The sequence below is a fragment of the Mixophyes fleayi genome, chromosome 6 (genome assembly GCF_038048845.1).
Source record: "Mixophyes fleayi isolate aMixFle1 chromosome 6, aMixFle1.hap1, whole genome shotgun sequence".
Classification (NCBI taxonomy): domain Eukaryota; kingdom Metazoa; phylum Chordata; class Amphibia; order Anura; family Limnodynastidae; genus Mixophyes; species Mixophyes fleayi.
Window position 1 is genome coordinate 59,271,553 of NC_134407.1, and position 24,748 is coordinate 59,296,300.

Genomic DNA, 24,748 nt, shown 5'->3' on the forward strand with positions numbered 1-24,748 from the left:
CGTTTTAATAACATTTGTGGTTTTCTGCATAGTTCAGGCTAGATTCCACAACTGATCCCTAACTATACCTCCTAAAATGCTGTGCCAACACTGTTTGCTTAGGCGTGATCTAGAAGCTTACAAGTGATTTGCCAGCTGCATTGTCTTTTCTTTCACTTCAGGGTTCTGTTGTTCATCCTGTAGCCGAGGTTTTTCTCTCACTGCAGCATTACCATCTTCTTACTTGTAAGCACTTGCACATAAGCCTCTTGGGCTAATCATATGACAGGCAAGACACTAAATAGCCTGGGTAGTGGTCGATTAATACATCTGCATTGCTGCATGAAAACGTTATGATTGCCACCTAGTGATTGCTGGTGTTATTACATCTTCATCGTAGATGAAGGACCGTATGCGTTTCTTCATCATTTAAAGTTTATTTTTACAAGACTATGGATGTGCCGAGTGCACAGTTTAGTGATAAAATACCTCACCGAACAAATCAGACTTGTGCTTTTGGACTATAGTGCTCTTTGTTTCATCTTTTGTTGCTGGGCCACTGACGTGTTCTGACTCCAAATTACCTTCTGTTTCCTCTGTAGCCTGAGAACCTGTTGTTGGCCAGTAAATGCAAGGGGGCTGCTGTGAAACTGGCAGATTTTGGTCTTGCCATTGAGGTTCAGGGAGACCAGCAAGCATGGTTTGGTAAGTATGAGATTACTTATAACCTACATAATTATGTACCTAAGCGTTTAATAAAAACACTCTATGCAGCTCCTTGCATATCAACTCTCTATACATATCTTTCTATGCACGTTGAGACATTCCCTAAAAGCTGCCTACTTTATGCACAATCACCTTTGGGACACGAAACCTTTTTTTTTTTTTTTTTTTAATCATGTTTTTTATTAGAGGAATTTCATAAAACCAACTGACACTTGTTATACTAACATGCATTACTAATCTGATCAATTAAATGATATATTAGTTATCCAGGTTAGAAATATAGTAACCGGTTAGGTAAATATTTAACTATAGGATATAAACCAATGGTTTAAAACCATTACTAATGAAAGGGCTGACATAGTAGCTATTATTCCAATACGGAGATCTGAAAAATATATAGCTGTGTCAGTGGATAAACTAAAAAGCATATTAAACATAATTTCTGTACATTTAATAACATAGCTCAGGACAATACATAAACAGGTGGATGTGTAGGACAATGCTAACCAGGGACCCAGAAAGAGAAGCCTGTGGATATACTAGTCAGGAGGCACACACAGTTCCCCATCTCCAGAATGTATTATGTACTTGGAGTTGTACCAGTGAAACCATATCTGATAAATACTTATGACTGACCTAACCTTGTACATGTAGCATTCATGGCCCATAACAGACCTTTCTCTCTTTTTGCTCCTTACCTTTGGGTCTCTAATTCCTCTTAACTGTCATCAAACCCTGTCCCCATCTGTCATCCTAACTTCTAGGTTGTTAGCACTGTCAGTTGTTTTACTACGGTCACTGTTAATGCTCTTATACCAGTAATCAGCATTAACCATTACCTACCCTTCTGTCTGTGTATCTTTCTGTTAGAAGAGATCTAGTCCCAAATGTTAGCAATTGGTGTCATTCCCAAATAGTATATATAGTGTGAGGTGTGGCCCCTTTATAAATTCTTACACATACATACTTGTCTGCATTATTTCCATATACAACATTCCATTCCCCAACAGATACACTGTTGGACAGCTCACAGTTTATATATTGTAATATGACATCTGCAGTAATTGTGCCAGTTTCCGCTGAGTAACAATTCCTTCCTTTTATTTTATACACTATTCCTTATCAATTTTAAGAGGAGGAGAGCAGTTTATTTACACAGCAGAGCTGAAACATGTTTGTAACAATTACAAAAAAATGCTTTTTTTTCTCAGAAATGGTTTATTAATCATATAAATGGAAACCATTTAAAATGCCAACGTTAAAGGCAAAATATTTCCATGGTAGAAACCAATGTATCAATCAATAGTGCAGTGAAAGCATGGAAACCAAGTTATATGCAGCAATCAAAGTTGTTGCATCTGTAACATAAACACTGTTGTTTTTGATGTTGCTTAAATAGAAAAATTGCAACATGACATCATGTTTTGTGATTCCTTCTTTAAGCCTTGGTATGTAATGATCATGTGAGTAGATTAATAGAGGTCTTTCTCTGTCTTACAGGCTTTGCTGGTACACCAGGTTACCTCTCCCCAGAGGTGTTAAGAAAAGACCCTTATGGAAAGCCAGTTGACATATGGGCTTGCGGTAAGAAGCCTTTCTGTTTTCTGTGCTGTCCAGCGTTAACAATATGCTGTATTTAGTGAAAATAAATATTTACCTTTATAGTGTTTTATCATCAGCAAGCAAATGTTGTCCACTATGGGCCTGAGTCATTAAGGAAAGTAAGGCAAAAAAAAGGAGTAAATTTTCTTCGGGACAAACCATGTTACAATGCAAAGGGTGCAAATTAGTTTAATATTTAGCACATAAGTTAAATGTTGGCTGCTTTTTCATTTAACACACAAATACTCGATAACTTTATATTTACACTGAAATTTAAAGTTGATCCAGGACATGCCCTACCCCAGTTATAAATCTGTGCCTACATTTTAAATTTACCTCCCCCTCCAATGCAACATGGTTTTGCCCAGGTGCAAAGTTACTCCCTTTTAATGGTTCGCTCTCCTTAATGACTCAGGCCCTATATCTCTGAGACCTGTTTGTACATATGATCACATAATGTGAAATACATAGAACATAGAGTTCTATATATTTTCAACAAAAGCAATTATGCAGATCTTTATACAATACTAAACTGCTATAAACCAATTAAGAAAAAATGGTGAATGTTACACTTAATCCTGCCCTGTAATTACTGCTGCAATAGTATCTATATTACATCTGCTATTATTTTCTTCATCTCATTAATCCTGTCCTTTAAAATGATAAGAATACAATAATAAAGCATACTGCTTTTAGATGTACTTGAACAGGTAAAGTCTTGGTAGGACTAAGGTGGGGATGTATCTTTGTAGGACAACAGTGACTAGTAATAATTATCTGATTTCAGGGGTTATTCTGTACATATTACTAGTGGGTTACCCTCCTTTCTGGGATGAAGATCAACATAAGCTCTACCAGCAGATCAAAGCTGGAGCGTATGATGTAAGTAGAGAACTTATATTGGCACATTCAGGATTTATTGTTCTAGCTCCTCTTTATAATGGTTGGGCTTTGCATTGAAAATAATATTTGTTTTTATTCTGTCTTTGGATAAGGACCTTTCTATGGGAGATTGCATTTGTTTGTACCAAGCAGACTACAATTAGTGGTCCTCTGTGGTTCTCAGTGCTCCATCCCGCTTTCCTTTCCCTCCCTTCACCTCTAGCAGACTGCCATTAGTGGTCCTCTGTGGTTCTCAGTGGTCAATCCCACTTTCCTTTCCCTCCCTTCACCTCTAGCAGACTGCCATAAGTGGTTCTCAGTGCTCCATCCCGCTTTCCTTTCCCTCCCTTCACCTCTAGCAGACTGCCATTAGTGGTCCTCAGTGCTCCATCCCGCTTTCCTTTCCCTCCCTTCACCTCTAGCAGACTGCCATTAGTGGTTCTCAGTGCTCCATCCCGCTTTCCTTTCCCTCCCTTCACCTCTAGCAGACTGCCATTAGTGGTTCTCAGTGCTCCATCCCGCTTTCCTTTCCCTCCCTTCACCTCTAGCAGACTGCAATTAGTGGTCCTCTATGGTTCTCAGTGCTCCATCCTGCTTTCCTTTCCCTCCCTTCACCTCTAGCAGACTGCCATTAGTGGTCCTCTGTGGTTCTCAGTGCTCAATCCTGCTTTCCTTTCCCTCCCTTCACCTCTAGCAGACTGCCATTAGTGGTCCTCTGTGGTTCTCAGTGCTCAATCCCGCTTTCCTTTCCCTCCCTTCACCTCTAGCAGACTGCCATTAGTGGTTCTCAGTTCTCCATTCCGCTTTCCTTTCCCTCCCTTTACCTCTAGCAGACTGCCATTAGTGTTCCTCTGTGGTTCTCTGTGCCCCCTCTTGCTTTCCTTTACCTCCCCTCTAAAGAAATGCCTGATGGGAAAGTAATAAACTTCTGTCTTTTTTTGTGCCTTTGCTCTTACTTTCATTGAACCTTTGCTTTAAGGATTTAAGCGCTCGACAATAGTCAATATGGTTTTGGACATTTATTTTCAGGATTGTTAGCTGCCATTGTTATACTATGCACCACTAGTATTTGATCTTAATGCGTGTATACAATGCATTTCTTCCTAGTTAATTATGTAATGATTTTTCATCCACCCTTGGTAGAAGAGACTGGTTGATAACTTAAAGGTCCATATATGAGTGTATTATTCTACTGAAGCCAGTAACTGCACTAAGTGGGGTTGTGTGTTGGGTGTTTTTGGAAATTCACCAGATTATCTTAAGACCTTGTTACATGTGTATCTCTTCTTTAGTTCCCGTCACCTGAGTGGGACACAGTGACTCCTGAAGCAAAGAATTTAATCAATCAGATGCTGACAATAAACCCAGCAAAACGCATCACCGCAGATCAGGCTTTGAAGCACCCGTGGGTCTGCGTAAGTTTATCTGTGGGAGCTTTCCTCTTGTATAATGCCAAGTGGAAGCCTTGTTACCCATGCTTATACTCCACCCAACACTCCAGTCAGGCAGATATTTTGTGGACAGTATCAGTATTCATGAGCATCCAGCCTTATTCACTATGTATTAGTTACATCAGTGAAGTATGGCTGTGAACACTCCACGGGACACTGAACATCCGTATCCTTATCATTCCACAGTGATGACCCACCACAAGGGGTTAAATATAGGTTCCATTTAAGTGGCCAATAAAAGACTCCTGGACCATTCACAAATGTTTACATGAAAGTTCCCATATTGGTATAGGTTTATGGAAAGCAAGTTGCATGTAAAGTTGTCTTCAGCATTTTTAGACATTTTAGTTCAGTTTTGTGCTCAAAACCGCATTTATTATCCAAGAGGCCTCACAAGTTACGATATGAGTGCCCTGTTTTCCCAATAGTGTAAGTCCTCACCCTGTGTGGCCATACTAATGGCCTGTAATGTCTCCGATGCTGAATTAGTATGTGCACACTAGTGATTAGCCATATACCCTGCATTGCCTTGTGTGGAGTTCATCACATGGATACAAAGAGTATACACTGTACTCCATATACCCTGCTTAATTTAATGTGCCTTGTTTTTCTAACTAAAAAAATCACTCTGAAGAAAGAGTATAGACACATTAAAGACAACTGGTAAATGGGAATTCAGTTTTTCCAGAGGTATTTTAGCAGCTGAAGCTGTCTAGATGTGCAAAAAGACAGCTTTCTAAATATCAAAGTAAAACTAGTATAGCTAATAAGTAGTGATTATAGTAGAGTGAACTTTTTTTTTTTTAGAAAATGTAGAGAAAAAAGTGCAAAATTAAAAATACACATAGAAACGAGAGCCCTACAAGTCCATCTATTCTGCTCTTTATTGCATTTGTTTATGGATTGTGTTTTTTGTTTTGTTTTTCTTTTTAGTTTTGTTTTATATAAAAGCATCAAGTCGCTGCTGTGCTTGTTCTCCTGGTAGCTTGGGCCTTTATCCAATCAGTAGCCTATTAGTTGCTTACCCTACTTGAGGATGGACTGTAATTAAATATACAATTTCAGGTGCCTTTAGAAGCACTTTACTTGAAACTCATCTAATATGGTCTGGTACAGTTGTTGCTAGATATTTCCAGTGGTTTACTATGCTTCTATGTGCTTTTCTTCATGTAATAATTACAGTTCTTTTTTTTTTTTCCAGCAACGATCAACAGTTGCCTCAATGATGCACAGACAGGAGACGGTGGAATGTCTGAGGAAGTTCAACGCTCGGAGAAAGCTTAAAGTGAGTCTCCTGCTCAAGCTTATAGCACATTGCTTTGTTTGTAACAAGCAAATGATAGAGAATTGTAATCTTGTTTTTAGGTAAAAAAAAATAATTGTTGAATCTTAATTTGAGCAACATGCCAAAACTAGAGGAACTATTGGTTTTACTATTATTTGATCATGAGAATTATTTACAAAACAAAAGTACTGGTGCTGTGCAACTGTCCATACATGCAGAATAAAACCAAACAAGACTTACAACATTGGTGCTGTACAGCTGTCTGGACATGAAAGATGAGAATAACTATTGAGAACTTCACCCAACCTGCAGAAGTGCTACTGTGCAGTTTTTCATACACATAGGGGGGAATTCAATTGGCCGCGTTACTGTAAAAGGTAGCGCGGCCTGCACGAAACTATCGTAATAACGGTAATAATAACACCGGCTTTTGGCTCGCAGCTCCCTGAGCTGTGAGCAGAAAGCCGGGTTAATATTAGCGTAATAACGGTAATAGGCTTTACGCGGCGGTACTTCAGGGGAATTGAATTCCTCCCATAGAACAAGAACACGTGCGGAAATGACACCCAGCATTCTGAGCAAGAAACGGGTCTATCACACGTCCTCTATAATGAGAAAAATTGATAGGATTTAAATATTGCATACAAAATCCAAATATAATATATATTTACAAATACACAGAGAGGAAGAGAGAACAAATATAAAGTCCCTTAACCTTACGGAGAACTTGTCACTATGGTGAAAGAACCTGAATTTATTATAAAGTGCCTTCTGCACTCTGCCTTTATCAGAAAGTCTGTCTGTGTGAGAGCCTGTCACTCTGAAGCCGTGTTGAACAATTAGGATATAAGGGGAGCCTTTAATCTTAGGCTTTCCACCCAGCTCGTAGGGAAAGTTTTTATTTAATATATAGTATACATGTAATAAAATAAATAGCACTATCCAAACTGATTACAGGTTTTCTTTTAATTGTAAAGCCTCCCCAACGAAGGGTGAAGTTCAGCTGTCATCTGATCTGGGGCACAGTGGAGAAAGAGTACACACTTCTGCCTAACCCTCTCCTAATTGCTCCCTGGATCATGACAGGAGAGCAGTTAACAGAAGGTTACACTGAAGCTGCAGAAGATGCACAGTGACTTGTGGAGCTTCTATAGAGCTAGACACTGTGCAGATTGATAGCTGGTGACACTTTCAGGGCACAAGTCTGGCTCTCCTCCATTGGTCATACTGGCAACGCAGCTGATTGCTGTTATTATTTTTATATGCACAATGCTCCGCTTTAAAAGTGTGCACATTTTGGTCCAGAATTGCTACTGGGCAATAAAACACTCTAACTGACTGCACCCTTTAGCCCACACATAATAAATCTATGCGGCCAATAGAAAAATTTAGCAGTATGTGTTCATTTGGTGCCACATAGACCAGGTGTGTAGTGTAGATAGTAAACTAGATTCATATGTGTTACCTCTTACCATTTGCTTTTCATCTTAAAGAATTGACAAAACAAGGATTTCATCAAATAAGAATTTCTGTATAACCTAGCACTTGAATCACAGATAGAGATCTTGGCACTGATGACAAGCTGCTGTCTATTAGGAGGTTTCATTTCAACCTTCCAGTAGATCTATTAATCTCTATGGTTTCTGTACAAGTAGCATCAACATGTTAGAGCATGGGTTAGGTTTTCCTTCCCTAGATAAAGTGTAAAGTAATAAAGCAATGCAAGCGTCTACTATACTTTAAGAACATATCTTGATAACCTGTTATATTCTATTACAGGGTGCAATTCTCACTACGATGCTGGTATCTCGGAATTTTTCAGGTAAGCCTGGGTGATATACAAGAAGTATTGTAATAAAGCAATGGTGAAAAAAAGCATGCATGGGTGTAAATGTGACCAAAACAGACTTAATAGAAGGTAATTTAGTGGTAGCATTTCACCGGAACGGCTATGGGGAGCAGTCTTGTATCTAAAGGATTGGGCTTTCTCTGTAGGAGGTTTGGACATTGTATCAAAGACTTTAATAAAAGAATTAAGGGAATCTGTTATCCCCCATATAAAACTATACTGATATTTCTCCTCTTTAAAATATCAAATAAGAATTTGGGTGTGTGGTAAGGGCAGAAAACAATGGTTGTAATAACTTATTTTGTTTGATTATTGTTTTTCTTTTGTGCAATGCATTCTTTCTTTTAATACAAATAAAATGTTGCTATTTTCTTATTGTCAATTGCATTTTGGAGCCACCGGCATTAGGAATAATATATATATATATTTATTTTTATTACTGGTGACTCCTTCAAAAATAATATTGTAAGTGTACTCCTTAATGCAAGCAGTAAAATGGGCAAAATAGGAAAACAAATTGCAAGCAGTGTAGACACCAGCATTCTCTAGGGATTGCTGTCGTCGAGGAATTGCTTGGTCTTTGAAAGTTAACATGAAAATGTAAGCTTAAGATAGTAATAATGTTATCCACAGCATGTTCAAAAATATAGAAAATCGATGCCATCAAGAAAGAGATGGGGATTAAAAAAAAAAAAAAAAAAATACATACGAAGAGTAAATAACCAAAAGGTAGATTTTTATGGTATCAGTAGTAAGCAAAACATACATGTAAATCATGTTGATTGTTGCAGTTTAAAATTTTCCTGTCATCTGTACACAACGGTGGTAACCATTATGTGAGCTGTATGAACACAGAAGAGAATGCAGCCTATCCGTTCACTAGGAACCATGTGAACATACCGGGCTCGGGAATATTAGTCAGGCAGCGCCTCGTGATGTTAATGTGACTACTAACATGTTAATAAGAATACAATACTGGATCAGCCCACAAAATCAACCTACTGGTATTGGTGCAAAAATGTGCTGTAGTCCATAGCAATGAGAGATAACTGAACTAGAAAATTACAGATCTGCCAGCAGTTGGCAGGCAAAATTTAGCTTGGGATGAGACTCTGCTCAGCAGCGCATTAAGAACATTTTAAATACCGTTCAAAATGTCCCTGAGATTTGGTTGCTTGTTGTGGGTTATAGCACAATTAATTTTGCACCAGATACCGTGTGTCTGTGATTTTTTTTTTATTTATTTATTTTTTTCTATGTTTTTTAATTTGTTATAAATCAAAAGAATGTTATTTGTTTTTTAGTATAGACATGAGTTGTGTGCCATAATTTGCCTTTTTCATCTGTACACTTTAGTAACCTCACGTTGGTGAAAAAATGCCTATATTACTAGAAATATAATGCAAATTCTTTGCAAAGTGGGCAAGGTTTACAAAATGTAGCATAGATCAGAGGTCCCTATGTGTATTCTATATGTGAATACAGATTTAGCCAACAGTCACAAAATCTGTCCACATTTTTTCCTTGCCCGACAAGTTTGGTGGGAAATTCATAGTGTAAGCTTATTGCCAAATAAAAATTATATTTATATTTTGAGAATCTGCGCCACTGCCACACAACATCTTATCACTATTTGCCAATAAGAAGTGTATCACTGGTGGAACACTTTCTTCCCACTTCAGTTAACAAATTGTGAATCTGTCATTAATCATTCTTTCAGTACCCTTCATTTAAAGATTCCTTTTCTCCAATGTGTATTGTATGGAATTTATACCTCACAACTTCATTCATGTTGCCATGAAGATACCGATGAAGTGGATCTTATAATAGTTCTTTTTTTAGGACTTGTGTTTTCCTCATCATGTGACATCTCTTACTAGTATAGATTTGGTATTCAGAAGACATTGAATCTCTGTGTTCTGTATAAAGTGAGTGTGTCCATGATTGATTCATGCTCCTGACTCTCTTTTGCCCGTGGTCATGGAATAATATATTGCAATTGTACAATTCTTGTGATTGTTGTGCTATCCAAATGAATGATTTAGCTGTATTATAAAAGATTGGTGTTGTCCTTGCTAGTATTGTACATTTAATATATAGGTTGGTTGGCAATGGGCGGGGAAATTACCAAATGTTTATATATTTTGGAAGGTTGCATTAGTAGAGCAGTTTATTAATTTGTTTTCAAGAAAATAAACATTTCCCTGCCTTACAATGAATCTGCAAGTGATCAGAAGCTTGTGTTGAACATTACTTCTGCATTTATATTTGGAGCATTCTTTCCACACACTAAATTCGATCTAGACCTAAAACTAGCTACTGATCCTGACTTTTTAAAAAATCAGTTCAGTGCTTTAAATTAACTATCCAAAAATGAGTTTACTATGACGGGTAAATCTTGATTTTAGGAGTGAATGTTAATGGTATAAAGTTCTGTCATATTAAGTCATTTTATTTTCATAATGGCTTCTAGGTACAAAGGGATCAGACATGGAGTAAAAAGTGACAGAAGAATTCCGGTATCAGAACATACCGCTAGTGAGATTCACGTGACTTCAAATGGCAACTGTTACATTGATACTATTAAGGGCAAATGTGAGGACCCTGCAGATGTGTAATGTTTTTTTTTTTGGAAGGCTTGGACAATAGATACCCGCCATTTGTGCCCCCTTAATAGTATCAATGTAACAGTCGCTATTTGAAATCGTGTGTATATCGCGAACGGTATGTTCTGATGCCGGAATTCTTCTCAGTCAGTTTTTTATCAAGTCTGAATTTATTCCATGTCTGAATTGGAGCATACAGAATTTTCCTGTCGCTCTAAGTGTTGGCAGGACTGACTACCACTGGTATAAAGTGTAGATTTCTGGGCCTCATAATTTTGAAGGGGTCCCTTACAGGTCACTGCCAAGCACTGCAGCCAGTTTCAGACCAAATTGGCTTCAAATTATTTTTGGTATGTATCCAAAACAGAAACCAATGAAGATAGATCATCAGATTGGCATCAGTCACATGATAGAGACTGGCATACAATACAGTCTGCTAATGACCTCAATGTGGCAATGTTTTGTCTGACTGAATTAGTTAGTCCCCATACCATCCAGCTGTTCCAGCTGAGCTGTCAAATGTGGTCAAAAACTTATGTGGCCAGATATATAGACATAGCCCTGGAGAGTCGGGCCACATCTGCCTGTTTATGGGCATCCTAAGTTAAACACATCACATGTATGGACTTGTATCTGCTGTACCTGCCAGATCAGATTGTTACCTGAATAAATCACTATACGGCCAGACTCAGGGGGCTGCTGGAGACACATTTTTTTCTTCTAGGTCCTGTGCCGCATACCAGCTGCATGGATTGCTACAACTCTAATTGTGACTCTTGGGATCAACTTGTATTTTAGGGTTTGGTAAATAGAGACGATATGGATGTTCCATTTTTCTGTAGCACACTAAATGTGGCGGATTTTTTTAGCTCCAACTGCTTATGCTTCACGCTATGTGCGACTCAGATATGGTCACTGTTACTGTTTTGCTTGGCCAAGTATCCGATGCTGTTTGCTTACTTGAAAGCAAAGTGTGCAAGTACAAGTCATTGAAAAATCCACAATTGTGACTGTCGTGGCCATTTTTTTTTTTTTCATTATTATTTTTTTATTATTATTCATGGCAGTGTGAACTGTGCCTTAAACTTTACAAACCTAGAGCGACAGATTTTATAAGCATTTTTCTGTCCTGTATTTTATTCCAGTTCTAACCTAGCCAACACCTGTGATATACACCTGATTTATTTATTTTTCTCCTCCAGTGCCTTAATCTCCTGTACTGGCATAGTAGTGTTTCAGTGGAGCCACTATGGCTTATTACCACATCTCCCTCCTCTTCCCATAATCTTTTCCCTTCCTTCCTCAAAAGCTCCATCATCCTAGCCATTCCTTCCACCGCTACCCTACCTTCTCTGCTTGTTGCAGTAGGTATTTTTGTTTTGTTTTATTTTTTTTTGCTTGAGAAGGTCGGGGGAACTTTGCAGCACACAAGAGTAATTTAAGTTGTGCTTGAATACTGCAGGCATTCTATAGCATGTGTCTATGCAAAGCCAGATGCAGCATGTCAAAATGTAGCGTAACCATAGTACGTCTAATAGGTCTTCTATAATTGAAAACTAGGTGGAGTTAACAGAAGAGAGAAAAAGGAAAACACTACAGGTGGGGACGTTACTCCTCTTAGCATCCTATGCTTTCTGTCTTTTAGCCACCCACAAGCTAAAATGAAAGAGGCTCGCTATGCATACATTCTTTTCTACCACTCGCTGCTTGAGGGTAAAATATAATTGGTATTTTTTTATGATTCTATTTGATGTATTTTCCAACATCACTTAAAATAAATATATATGTATATATGGCTTTCATCTTCTGTGCTTTGCAAGTTCTACCCCAACCACTTCTCTAGGTAAATGTAAATTTAATGTACATGTGCTTTAAAGTCTATTGAACCTTCATAAATTCTGTTTTTGTTTATCATACTTTTTTTTTTTTTTAATCAATGCTTATTTGACTTGCATCTTGCTTTTATTGTTATTCATTTGGGCTTTTGTTGCATTGTTGCTGCTCCTCCCACTGAATGATTTTGTCCAATCAGTTGGCAGGCAGAGCTCCGCCCCCGTTGCAGCCGCCACCAGCGCTGCCAACTTGGCTGAGCAAGGTACGTGGCATGAGTTGTCCCAAATCCCAACTACTTTAAACCTCAGTCTGATTTTTCTTCCTTACTGATTCCCTCTTCTTCTCACTTCCTTTTTCCTCTTCTTGTCCTTTACTCCTGCCCCTGATGAAGCTGCATGCCAGTGCCTGCATGCCCAGGGGCAGGACGTGTTGTGTTCCTTAGTGATGATATTTGGCATGGAGACCCAGTTGTCCCTTTTGTGGAGTTTCTTTCCATGGATCTGCTACTAACGGTACTTTGCATGCTGACCGCCTCTTAGATCTTCTATCTACTTTCTTCTTTCTTTTGGGAAGAGGAGAAGTAATATGGACAAGAAATACCAAAATTGTTCCTTAGTTTGAAACCTAACTTGTCTTCATTGTGTGGTTTTTATACTTTGTTTTTATAATTAAACTGCATCCCTGCCAACAATTCAGATGTCCAAAGTAGGACAATTGTTTGGTTATAAAAAATGTGACATTTTCTCTTGCATTCAAACTTCACCACACTACAGCAGGTTCACCTATACCAATTGTTGTACAATATAACCTACTGTATTCACTTACAAATACTGCAATAAATAAAACACATACTAATACAGGATGGATGCTTCCATAAATTTAGTAACCAATTGAGGAGTCAATACTTACAGATCTATACATCAGACCCAAAAGAGAGACAATTTATGTGTTCTGTTACTTAGAATAGGTGAGCCCACATTTAAAAGTTATACAGCATGTATTGAAAGATTCTTACTTATACTCCAGATATGCATCATTTTATTTTATCATCGTTTTAATCTTGGGATAAATGCATTTATGTGCTGTTATTGATCTGAAATTTTGACAGAATGGTAATTCTAGCCAGATGCTTTATTATCTTTAAAAAGTTTCATATTAGTTGATAACAACCCCCTTGTACTGGTGTTATCACGGTTTAGGCCTCCCAATGGTAGATCTGCTCAATCTGTCTACTTTGTGTACCTGTGCTACCAAACTGGACAGATATGGTGGCACTCAGACCAAACTGCTGATTTATTTGGAGCTCAATAAGTGAGGTCACATGGTGACTGTGCACATTGGCAGATAGTGGGCAACATCTGACCACATTTCCACGAATCCCAAATAGCACCACCTTTATCCAGCTCAGGTGTTGATCAGAATTGACGGTTGTTTTGGGCTGAAACACCGCAGTTTGGTCCAATATCACACTATGCTCTGTCCAAAAAACGAAAGTGGTGCACATCGAAAACCTGATAGAAGCCGATCAGATCATTATCGGGCATGTTGGAAAATGCTTTTGGTCAACCTGTGTGTGCTCATCTTCTGACCACACCAACAGGCTGGAGTGTAGTCTGAAAGCATTCCTCTGTCCCCCTTCCTGTGTGTCCTGTTGTCGAAACAGTCATCAGGATCGAGCTGTTTAAGAAGTATGGCCAGCTTAAGGATTTACTCCTATAGTCAAATAGCATCCCTGAATTCCTGCATCAAAAAACATTCTATATAAATGCATGTGATCCCCTTTTAATTTTTTATTGCTGGCTGTATTTGTTATTGGTATGTTTACTGATTTTAGTAAAGAAATTTTAACTTTGTTTCTGGTATCATCATGGTTCCACATAGAGCAGAATTTATGTTTGCAAATGGAGCAGAACTTAACAATTACACATTATTAATGTTTTTACATTTATATGCATTTTCATTCTCATTCATGTATAGAAATCTGGAGTGAGCGGGAGAACCAATCTGAAGTTGTGATCTCCCCCCTCCTCCCCCTCCCACCTGTAGCATCGCACAGAGCCGGTTTTCAGCTGGAGCAAGGAGAATGAATCCCAGAAAAAATGGCTGAATGGAGCAGTCCTCAGGGCTATGGGAAGGAACATATTAGTAACATTTCACAATATGTGTTAATGCAGGAACATATTAGTAACATTTCACAATGTGTTAATGCAGGAACATATTTGTAACATTTCACAATGTGTTAATGCAGGAACATATTAGTAGCATTTCACAATATGTGTTAATGTGGGAACATATTAGTAACATTTCACAATGTGTTAATGCAGGAACATATTAGTAACATTTCACAATGTGTTAATGCAGGAACATATTAGTAACATTTCACAATGTGTTAATGCAGGAACATATTAGTAGCATTTCACAATATGTGTTAATGCGGGAACCTATTAGTAACATTTCACAATATGTGTTAATGTGGGAAAAATATTAGTAACATTTCACAATATGCGTTAATGTGGCTTTAAATTAGCTTGTTTTAGCATTAATCGTTAAAACCCATTTCAGAAGGTACAAGGCCCCTGAGCTTATCGTTTTAATGCAACAAAATTCTACTTTGCTGCCACTTGTAGTGAGACAGATGCAGGACACTACAGTCTCCATTTCAAATTCACACTGGATCTTGTGTGAAATCCGGTGGCGGTAATCCTAGCCAAAATAAAAACATAACCTAGCTACACACTCTTCACACTCAATGAGGCAAACTGAGGCAGCTGTGTCTTAAGTTTTTGGATTAAATTTATAGAAAAAAAACAGTTTTCTTAATAAATGAAGATGAGCATCTTTGTCTTTTTATATTAGTATTTAGCTTGTATACAAATGTTTATAGTATTTTGTACAACAGATATGGGAGAGCTGGCATTTCAGTTGCTCCCTTAGAACTCATGCCCATAGACTTCTTCTTTTTTTTTTTTTTTTTATGTTAATAGGTTCACTTTTGGGCAACCCCTCTTAAAAATACAATCCCTCCCTCCTCCCAATATAGCAGAGAGGGTGCCCCTGAGCCACCCAGTTACGTAAAGCAGAGAGCCGGTTCTCTCTAGGTGTTTATGCAGCTCTATATATTTAACCTGACTCCATCCACCCATATCTCTTAAATAGAGCTCTATTGAAGAGCTAGAGTCTGCTTGTATCAAGATATGAGAATGGTCAACTTAGAAAAGAAAGAGACATAGAAGATGTGATACACACCGTCTATAGACAATAGAGTAGAGGAAGGCAGTATTTTAAAAAAAAATAAGAGGACTTCTATTCCAAAGAAATTGCAGAGCGAAAGACTGAAAGTTACATAAGGAATAATTTTCCAGAAAGAGTAATGGATCTCCCAGCAGTTCTGGTTGGGACTCCGTACAGTAAAAATGTATGGAACAAACATATGGCCATGGTTAAGAAGTCTCAATACGAAATACTGTATATTTAGTCTTTTTAATATTTAGAATTTGATGGCAGAAAAGAACCTACATGTCTCTCTAGTTAGTTAAGGCTGCTATGTTTCAGAGTTCGATATAGCACTAGCATTTTCCCTTTGTTGAAGATGGATGGACATTAGCTAGTTGTGGCATGATCCAGATTTGTCAATAGGTTACACCAAATTAAATAAAGAACAAGGAAAGTGTACTGTGGAGTTTTCTTTATACAAAAGTTAGTAAGAAAATGGAAGTGGTTCAATATTAGTTTTAGTGATAATATTACATGTCACTCACCACCTTCCTACACCAACTACAACACTAGTAACTTTAAACCCTTCTAACTTTTCGTGTCATCCTGTCATTTAGATCCGCCAATTGGTTTAATCTCTTGTTAATTACAATACAACCCAGTCTACATTAGAAGCGTCAAGGATGTAAATCTGTGGTGCCTCTCAATCATTTTATGAATTACCTTTGTTGCATTTATACGGTTACTCTTAATTTAGTTGCTTTTTTTTGTATGATCTGTTTTCATAGTTCATTGAGACCAACCAATGCTGTAGACAGCTGCTTTGGTTTCTAGTTACAGTAAGTAGTAATGTCCTGAGGTGCACAGTGTCACAAGACTGTATATTATTGAGAACCACGTGGCATTCATAGGATGCCATCCGTTGTGTCATCTGCCAGTCCTTGTGACACTGAAGCATTTGCAGGACAGGCTGAGATCTATGGACTGAAGAGAGATTTAGTGTCTGTGACACAAGTATTACTCAAGTAAACTGAGAGTGCATATCTGTGCAGGTGATAAGAGGGGCGGGTGGATGTGGCCTTCCCAAAAGGTCAGAAACCAAATGACTACTGTGACAAGAAACATGAACATTAAACACTTCACTTGCAACGTCTGATAATTCTATAATGTACATTGTGACATTAAAGCATTGTCACCTCCCCAGTCTAACACATTGGTCTATCCCATGGGACCCCTGATGTTTGTGAGGAGCAGCCATCGTTTATTCGTACTGAGACTTTATAAGACTCTAATGCTGCCACAGTCTGAAGCAGAGGAGCTTAGATACATAGTCCTAAAGTGACAGTCCTTTTATGATTTAAGAAGGCCTCAGTCACTTAGGAGCCAGCTCTCATTTTAAACACTTGATCCCTCTTCTACTTCAGTGCTACTATAGTGTTACACCACGTCCAAGTACAAATTATTACACCTCACAAATGGTGGGGTTCGTGGGGAGTGTTCCCTGCCAGTGTACTAGTTTTCAGAATGGGTGGGCCGTGCAACCCTCCCCCCTTTCAACATCATTTAATAGTTCTTTATTTCAGGCATCATATCAAATATACATTTTTCAGCATTTAAAACAATAATTTGACTGCACCAATCTGGCTGGCTGTGTTTCCTGTATACAAAAGCTGCTTGTGACATTGTGTGATTTCTGCACACGAGTACTTTTTGTGGAGGCAATATACGTAATATTTTTATAGATGGAAACAACTTACTAAAGAAACTATATTTACATGTTTGTTGGACTTTAAAATCTTGCGATCTAAGAAAGTAAATAAGCCATTACTTAGTAAAATACAGCTTTCATTATTATTTTACAATTTTAAATGATTTGTTCATCCATTTATATAATACACTTAAAGGGCTTTGCTACTTTAAATATTGGCTATAAGTCTATTTGACTAAATCTACTTCCTTCCCAATAATAACACTTCAGAATTGTCTCTCCCTAGAGAGGCCCTTTAATCTAGCAGGGAAAACACTATATTATTGGGTAGGGAAGAGATTTAGTAAACACAATTCAGATACAAAGTGGAATACTCTTTTACCCCCTGAATCGTCTTTTTGCCATGTATATAAAAATGGCTTTGGCTTTTGTCACAACGGATAGCTTAAACAGACTTTACCTGCATTTTGGAACATAGTCTTAGATTAGATCAGGCGGTTAGCAGGAAAAAATATCAAGAAAATGGAATGCAAAATTAGAAAAATAAATACAAAGCAATAACAACTATAAATAGGTTAAATCAATCAAAATAAACATGAATACATTGCTTACGTAAATTAGCTTGATGTGGGTCTGTATCCTCAGAAATCCCTATTAATTTTTTTTATAGAAGATCTTTCTTACTTATTTCTGGAGGAATATAAATTCCGTTAACGAGTTTACTTTCAGCCTCGATTGGAACATCACTGTTTAGTCGGTTCTGAGTTTATTTTAGATTATAATTGTATATAAGTATAAACACAGCAGCTTTTTTTTTTTCCTCTTCTTTTTTGCTGTCTGCAGTTCTGCAGCTACAAATATTCAGCAAGACTCGTCGAGAATTTTAAATGACAAAAGATTTGCAGACGCCGTAGTTAGAAACAAGCCTGGAATACTTGCCGATTCCAGCAGCTGTGTAAATGTCTGTTATTGCTTGAAGCCCTTCATGGCATTTCAGAGACTTGCATTTGCTTGTACCAACAGTTGTCACTTGCTGGACTAGATGTGATGCTAATTGTATAGCAATGTTCATACGCTGGGGTGTTAAAAAATGCATAAAAGGCTAACTCACTATTTTTCTTGTGGGGGTTTTGGGTGCATTTTATATTATGACAATTTTTGTTATGCACATTTCATTAGAGTACGAGTCCCTTTTTTTCTCTTCTATGTCGAAGGTAAGCTAAGAAGCAGAGCGTTAAGGAAGAATAAACCTAAAATTTGATTTGCCTTATACAAGAGAGGTACTAATGGCATTGAAAAAAATATATGTAAAGGTCCCCATACTCTGACTTCCTGTAACTAGAGAGAGTTGACATTTTATTTGCATTTGCTATGGTGCTGCTTGCAAAATATTATTCTGTTATCAGCCATTGTTCGCAAAACGTCTCTAAAGCAGACTGGCCATTTATTGGCCAGTGTAGGAAAAACATCTCCCCAATAATCATAACTTTATCTGTAATATCTTCAGCTTTAATAAGCTCCAGACACATTTACATATGTCTCTGGTCTTTTAGTGAATTCACATTTATGCATTTGTGAATGTTAATGGTAACTATATTATATAAGCCAACTTGTGTTTCAGATCTAGTGGTTCTCTCAAATGTTTAATTTAAAAGTACATCAAACACATATTAAAAATATTACACAATGCAGTAGAAACTTAAATTGAGGATGAATGGAACTGTACAGCACTAGTACACACTGCAGGACTTCGTCAGAAAGATCTTCCATTAGTCATTATCCCTACTGTCCCCTTCTAAAGAACAGAAGAGGCTGACATTCTACCCTGGTCAGCCTGTGTGCACTGCGGCACGCTCAGCTGTCCAGCCAACACAGGCCCTGTTGCTGTGAGGTAAAAATGTTATGCCAGCAGGGCTTCTCACTGAAGCTGCGTAATGGGGAGAAGGAGGGTCCAAGGGCATATATAAAACGATTTGTGGTTCCTCATTGCAGGTGTGTAGCTGTTATGACCTTTAAACATAGAGAGATTTATTCCGAAAGAGAACATGTTTCAGAGTGTCCCGTATTTGCTGATAATAGAGACGTACCTGGTGATAAACACGAAGACAGGCTTCATCCAACACAATATATGTAGCAGTGAGATGTGTTCACCTCACAGCAAATGTTATACAGGGCCTGTCTATGCAGAACTTTTATATTGTGTCGAATGCTAAAAATAGACTAGATTATGTCAAATGTTATTTTTTGACACGGAGATAAACCCCCCAGCCTGAGTTTTGCAAGATAGTCCATTGAGCAAGGGATGTGTAGCCACAGTTAAACATGGAATATGGCAACACTGGGCGACACATTGCGGAACATCAGCAGATTGGGGCCATAATGTAGTTGTGGTATGGTAATGCAAATATACGATACACATTTATTATGCTATACTAATGACTTATGCCAATTGCCTGCATAGTATGTTTTATGTATATGGAACAGAATAAAGGGATTATTTTAGAATTAGTGTAGGTTTTTATTTTGTCATTTATCAATACAACATGTGTTACATGCAATAGTATGAGCTTCAATCTCCGTGACCTAAAAACTTGTCTTAAGATGGTGGAAGTTGCAATTTCTCTCTCTAATTTGGTCATTTTAGAACAAATCAGCCTGACATTGCTGTTTTGTGAGCCCATAATGATTGGGTTGTTTGGGAAATCCATAGTCCCGCAGGTTTTTTCTCTGTTGGTGTTCCAAACTTCTGGTTAAGCACATGTTTGACATATTTAGTGTACGTGCAGAAATTGTCTGTGGATATTAGCAGAAAATGATCAGTGATAATGTGGCTTGTGCTAAATTAGCACAAGCACTGTGTTCTATCTAGACCGTTGTGATCACTGGTCTCACAGCCAGAAACCATTGTCATCCGTGCACTGGAACCATAGTCTGTCATTAGCTGCAGCTCAGGGATAGCACAGAACAAGAAAACATGTTCTGATAGACCTAGCATATCATGATGTATATCTACAATGTTGATGACGTGGACAGCTCTACTAATTCCGCAGTCTTTTTAGGTCTGTAGTAAGTATTCTTTTTTTTCTGGACAATGTTTTATACATGAAGAAAAGGTGTTAATGTGTTCCTGATGAAACCGTGATATTTATGTAACGTTCACTGCCCCCCAACTTTACCTGTGCAGTAAAGAGTACAATGCATCTCTCCGGCCCTGCATGTTGTGGTGATTGACTGTATGAGGACTTTGCATTCAGCACATGATGCAAATTCTGCTTTATTAATATAGATAAATGCAAAAAAAAAAGTTTTCCATAAACTTTCAAGTTTTATGCAAAGTTATGCTTTCTTAACTTTAAATAGGACATATTTTTCCTTTAAGGAGACCTTCCAGAAATACTGTATGTATGTATTATGTAAATGTAGTATGAGTATCCACTTTTCTCTTCTTTCTTTTTTTAGCTGCCAAAAGCCTGTTAAACAAGAAGACCGATGGAGTCAAGGTAAGGTGTGAAAAGATATGTATTAAAATATGTGCTTTTTTATGATTTGGCCAAGCACTCCATAACAATATAGGACAAAGTCTCTCGCGTGGCGGTTTGGTTTATGGACATTTATTAAACCATTGATCAATCCCACATCATTGCATGTTGTGATATACGCTGTAAATGGGAGAGTTGGAGACAGAACTCTTTATGAGGGATATCCTTTACTGGCAATCCGTTTTTTTGGGAGTTCATAGCTCAAAAGAAACACTAGTTTTTCCCCCGTGTGTGTTTTCCAATCTATGAAGTTCCCAGCTGATGTCTTGTTGTGTTTTTTCCCAGTTTGTACAAGATTGTGGTTGGTATGGTATCTGTTTTCTCTTTAATAACTTTCTCTCGATTTATATGATATACAGGGGCACACGCAGGGGGGGGTTGCTGGTTCTCTAAAAACCCCTCCCCTCCACGAAGAACGGGGGCTAAACAGTGCCCCTACATAGTGACACTTTAATGTACAGCAGCCGCGGCGCTGTCAAAGAAGCGTCCGCGGCGGTGCTGTATTGTACCGCCACGGACGCTTCTTTGACAGCGCCGTGGCTGCTGTACAATACAGTGCCGCCGAAATGGAGCTGCTGCGCATGCGCGCCCGCATGCGCAGCAGCTCTCTATTTTTTTTCGGCAGGGAAACCCCCCCTTAAAAATCCTGCGTGCGCCCCTGATATAGTATGGGTGACCTCTGTAAGCATTGATCTGGCTGGAGAATGCAAATTAAAGGGACTAAATATGCAATATAAAATATATAACATCTCATTCAGTAGTTTCCTCAGGTTCTTTCCTTATATAGGGGTTTGTTTGTGTGCTCTTGCAAATTTCAACTTAGTTATAATTAAGATCATTTGGTTATTTATATTTTTTAGAATTCCTATTTATGTAATAAGGTAACATAAAGTATTAGCAGGTATTCCTGGAGTGGAAATGGAAAATGAAAATAATTTTTAGAAAGATTTCTTCCTGTGCTTTACTCCCATATACTGCACTGCTTTTTAATATGCCATATTAAAAACATATTTTATTTGATATAATTAGAAACAACTGCATCATTTTAGAAGTCAGGTTACTATCTTTGCTGCATATTGAACTTCCTTGATAACAATGTTATAAAATGATGGTATGGACAGTGAAAGAACCATACGGTCATCTAGGTAGTAATTTGTGATGTTTCTTTGTGTTTTTCGTTTGATCATAAAGCATAACTCCATTCAGATTTTGTGTAGTGTCCTCATTGCTGCTGTCATCAACCTTTGAAAAGTGACGTTAGTAACTAGCTCCTGATGAATACTAGCCTGTAAAGAACTGTTAAAACACATTTCGGCCCGTACTGCAATGGTGACCTTCTACATGGCATAAGTAAAGGACCACTAACCACAAAATATAAGTTGGCATGTATAAAAGTGCTACTGCTAATCACAAATAAATATATATATATATATATATATATATATATATATATATATATATATATATATATGCGCAGAAGTTCCCATAAGATGTTATAACTTGAGATAGTTAATACTCTTTGTGCTTTATAGCTGTAGGTGAGCTATTCTGTTGTTGTTCTGTCGTGTAGCTTACCTGAACTGACGATATTTTAAATAAAGTTGTAATTGCAGATGACCTTTTTTTTTTTTTTTTTTTTTTTTTTAACAATATGCACAGCTTAAGAACTGGGCACCAAGCAACATGAGCGTCTAATTGAGGCCAAATCTGACAAAATACAGCATCACTTTTGAGCCAGCTGGTGTTATTGCGGTTGTAAGATTATTACACTCAAATGCGGATAGCGGTCATCTGACCAGGTTTACAGGGCCTGTTAGATAATGATTTACATGGCTATGATAAGGTCATTGTGCTTGTTTTAGGGCGATAACTGGTGATATTGCAGCATGTCTGTGCTGAACTGTATGAAACAAGATCACTGTTCAATTTGGCCACACAGGCAAATAGCCAAATTGGATGAGACCTGGCTGTTTGGTGCATGGACCAAGCAGCAGAGTTGCTCCTGGCCTCACTGGGACCTGTTTGTGCAGTCATACGATGACCTCACACTCATTGTCTTATTGCTGTCTTATTTTTCAATGTGCCTGCTAAGTCGTTTGTGATCACTCTATTATTGGCTCATTTTGGAGATATATTTTGTGGTATATGTATCATTGTTCATTATTGGTGCTGATATCGCAGTGTGTGGCCAATAAAAGCCTAATGAAGGATACTGCAAGAAGTATTTTTGTCTGAAATTGCCGATAACCGGGACAAAGAACTTCTACCCAACTACATAACCAATATCTCAAATTCTGCAACTTTTACATTCATATTTTTGAATTGCATTTGTAGCTCTTTTATATAAAGCAACTTGTATTTTAGGGGGAGTTGTCCTTTTGTATAGACTGTTGTTTTTTAGTTTTTTTTCCATCAAATTATTCCAGGCTCTATCACCAAGTAATTGCATTACACAGATAGCACGTTATATGTAAAATGCATCAGTCTATAGTGCAGGTACTGCTGTTCTCTGTCCACTTTTTTGGCCTCTTGTATCCATGTGCTAGGTTACATTTTCTTTTACCTTAGAATCATAGCTTTAGCAGCAGCACACTAGTTTTTTTTGTTTTTTTTTAGTCTTTATCCTTGTATATCTCCTCTGTCCCGTTTCACATAATGTACATTTTTTGCTCAATCCCCTTTCCCAAAAGATCTGTTTGAAAATGTTATGCTGACATTAAATTGAGGCACAATACCTTTTAAGAGCCATATGCTTAGTGATATATGATTGCATCTTGCTAGCAGAATATATTTCCATGTCAACAGTGACTCCTGCAGGTTATCACAAGGTATTGCCTAGTTTTGTGAAAGAGGTATGATTACTTTTTTAAAGCAATGCATTCTTGTGTATGACACTGGTGTTGGGCAAGCTTCCTCAAATAAAGTATAAATGTAGTTATTTTAAAAAAACTTTTTTTATTATACTGAATTAGGACAATAACGGGTAAACTTTAGTCTCTACCTCCTACTGTTATCTTCGTATTAGTAGCAAGGTGCAAAAGTCTGCTGTAATTAGTGTCTCCCCTACCCTGAATGAATAATTCGGCCTTAAGACAGAGAGGTGTAGTGGCTTCGCAAATTTTCAATCTGATGATTCCGCCATCAGAGTGCAAATCTATTTCTTGAAGCACTGTTATTCCTATTCAGTGACAGCAGTTTGTGTCTCCCAGCTAGTGGTGTCTTGTCTGTTTCCATAACAACGATGTCTTGATGACGTGAATTAAAGATGTAGATAGAAAGAGAAAACGGAAAAGGTTTCTGCTCCCTGAACGGAATACTGTAAAACACTGTTATTTTACCTCAGAAATTGTTATGCTGCATCATGTCTCAACTTTATATCTTTGCTACAATTTATCCTTATGTGGTCAAAATATTGTGCTAAAGAGGAGCCGAGCCCCCTTTCCTTTTTGAATGTCTCTTTGAAACTTGATCTAAGCCCAATTTTGAAATAGCTTACAATGAGTGCACATATGTGCTCCATGCATCTCAGTGGTTTTACAATGCACCTTAAGGGGGAGATCTATCAAAGTTTAATTTTGACCAAATCTCTTATCCTTTAGTGATTTACATGGCAATTTGTTTTTCACCTAATTTCCAAAATACAAATCGCAATGTGAATCACACAATCACAAAAATCATCAATTTCTTCATTGTGAAATGCAGAGCAGGAGGTGGGGGACGGGGGACTCTTAAAGGGCAGCTTGCAAAATCAACATTGAAATCTCAAACAATAATCTCACTGGTTTCAGCACTCGAGATTGCATGAAAACCATTTTCCATTTATTTCAATGGACAATTCTTTTCAACAGGTGCAGAAAACCCATAAAAATGCATTGCTAATTGAAGTGGGACAATTTACAATTACTTTTTTAAGTTACTTATTAACTTAAATAAGTAAATTTACAATTTACTTATTTAAGTTTTTTTGTATTTTTTTAATAGTATTACAGAACTACAAATGGTTTCCAGGGGATTCGTTGGTATTTGTTTGCAACTTAGGCGGTGATAGTAGTATTTCCTTGCCTTGCCACCAGCT

The 24,748-nt window shown here is 37.7% G+C and overlaps 1 protein-coding gene across 33 annotated transcripts in view; it reads left to right on the top strand.

The window, feature by feature from the left end:
- The window catches only part of CAMK2G (calcium/calmodulin dependent protein kinase II gamma), a 182,854-nt gene that overhangs the window by 127,914 nt on the left and 30,192 nt on the right, over positions 1–24,748 (top strand). For 13 of the 33 annotated variants that reach the window (XM_075216644.1, XM_075216648.1, XM_075216654.1 and 10 more), the window contains exons 7-15: positions 582–684; positions 2,206–2,289; positions 3,095–3,189; positions 4,482–4,604; positions 5,842–5,925; positions 7,705–7,747; positions 11,941–11,979; positions 12,413–12,475; positions 20,594–20,634. In XM_075216644.1, the coding sequence (XP_075072745.1) occupies positions 582–684; positions 2,206–2,289; positions 3,095–3,189; positions 4,482–4,604; positions 5,842–5,925; positions 7,705–7,747; positions 11,941–11,979; positions 12,413–12,475; positions 20,594–20,634 (675 nt within the window). The remainder of the gene's footprint in view (positions 1–581; positions 685–2,205; positions 2,290–3,094; positions 3,190–4,481; positions 4,605–5,841; positions 5,926–7,704; positions 7,748–11,940; positions 11,980–12,412; positions 12,476–20,593; positions 20,635–24,748) is intronic. The other 20 variants (XM_075216650.1, XM_075216659.1, XM_075216662.1 and 17 more) reach the window with 2 other exon arrangements.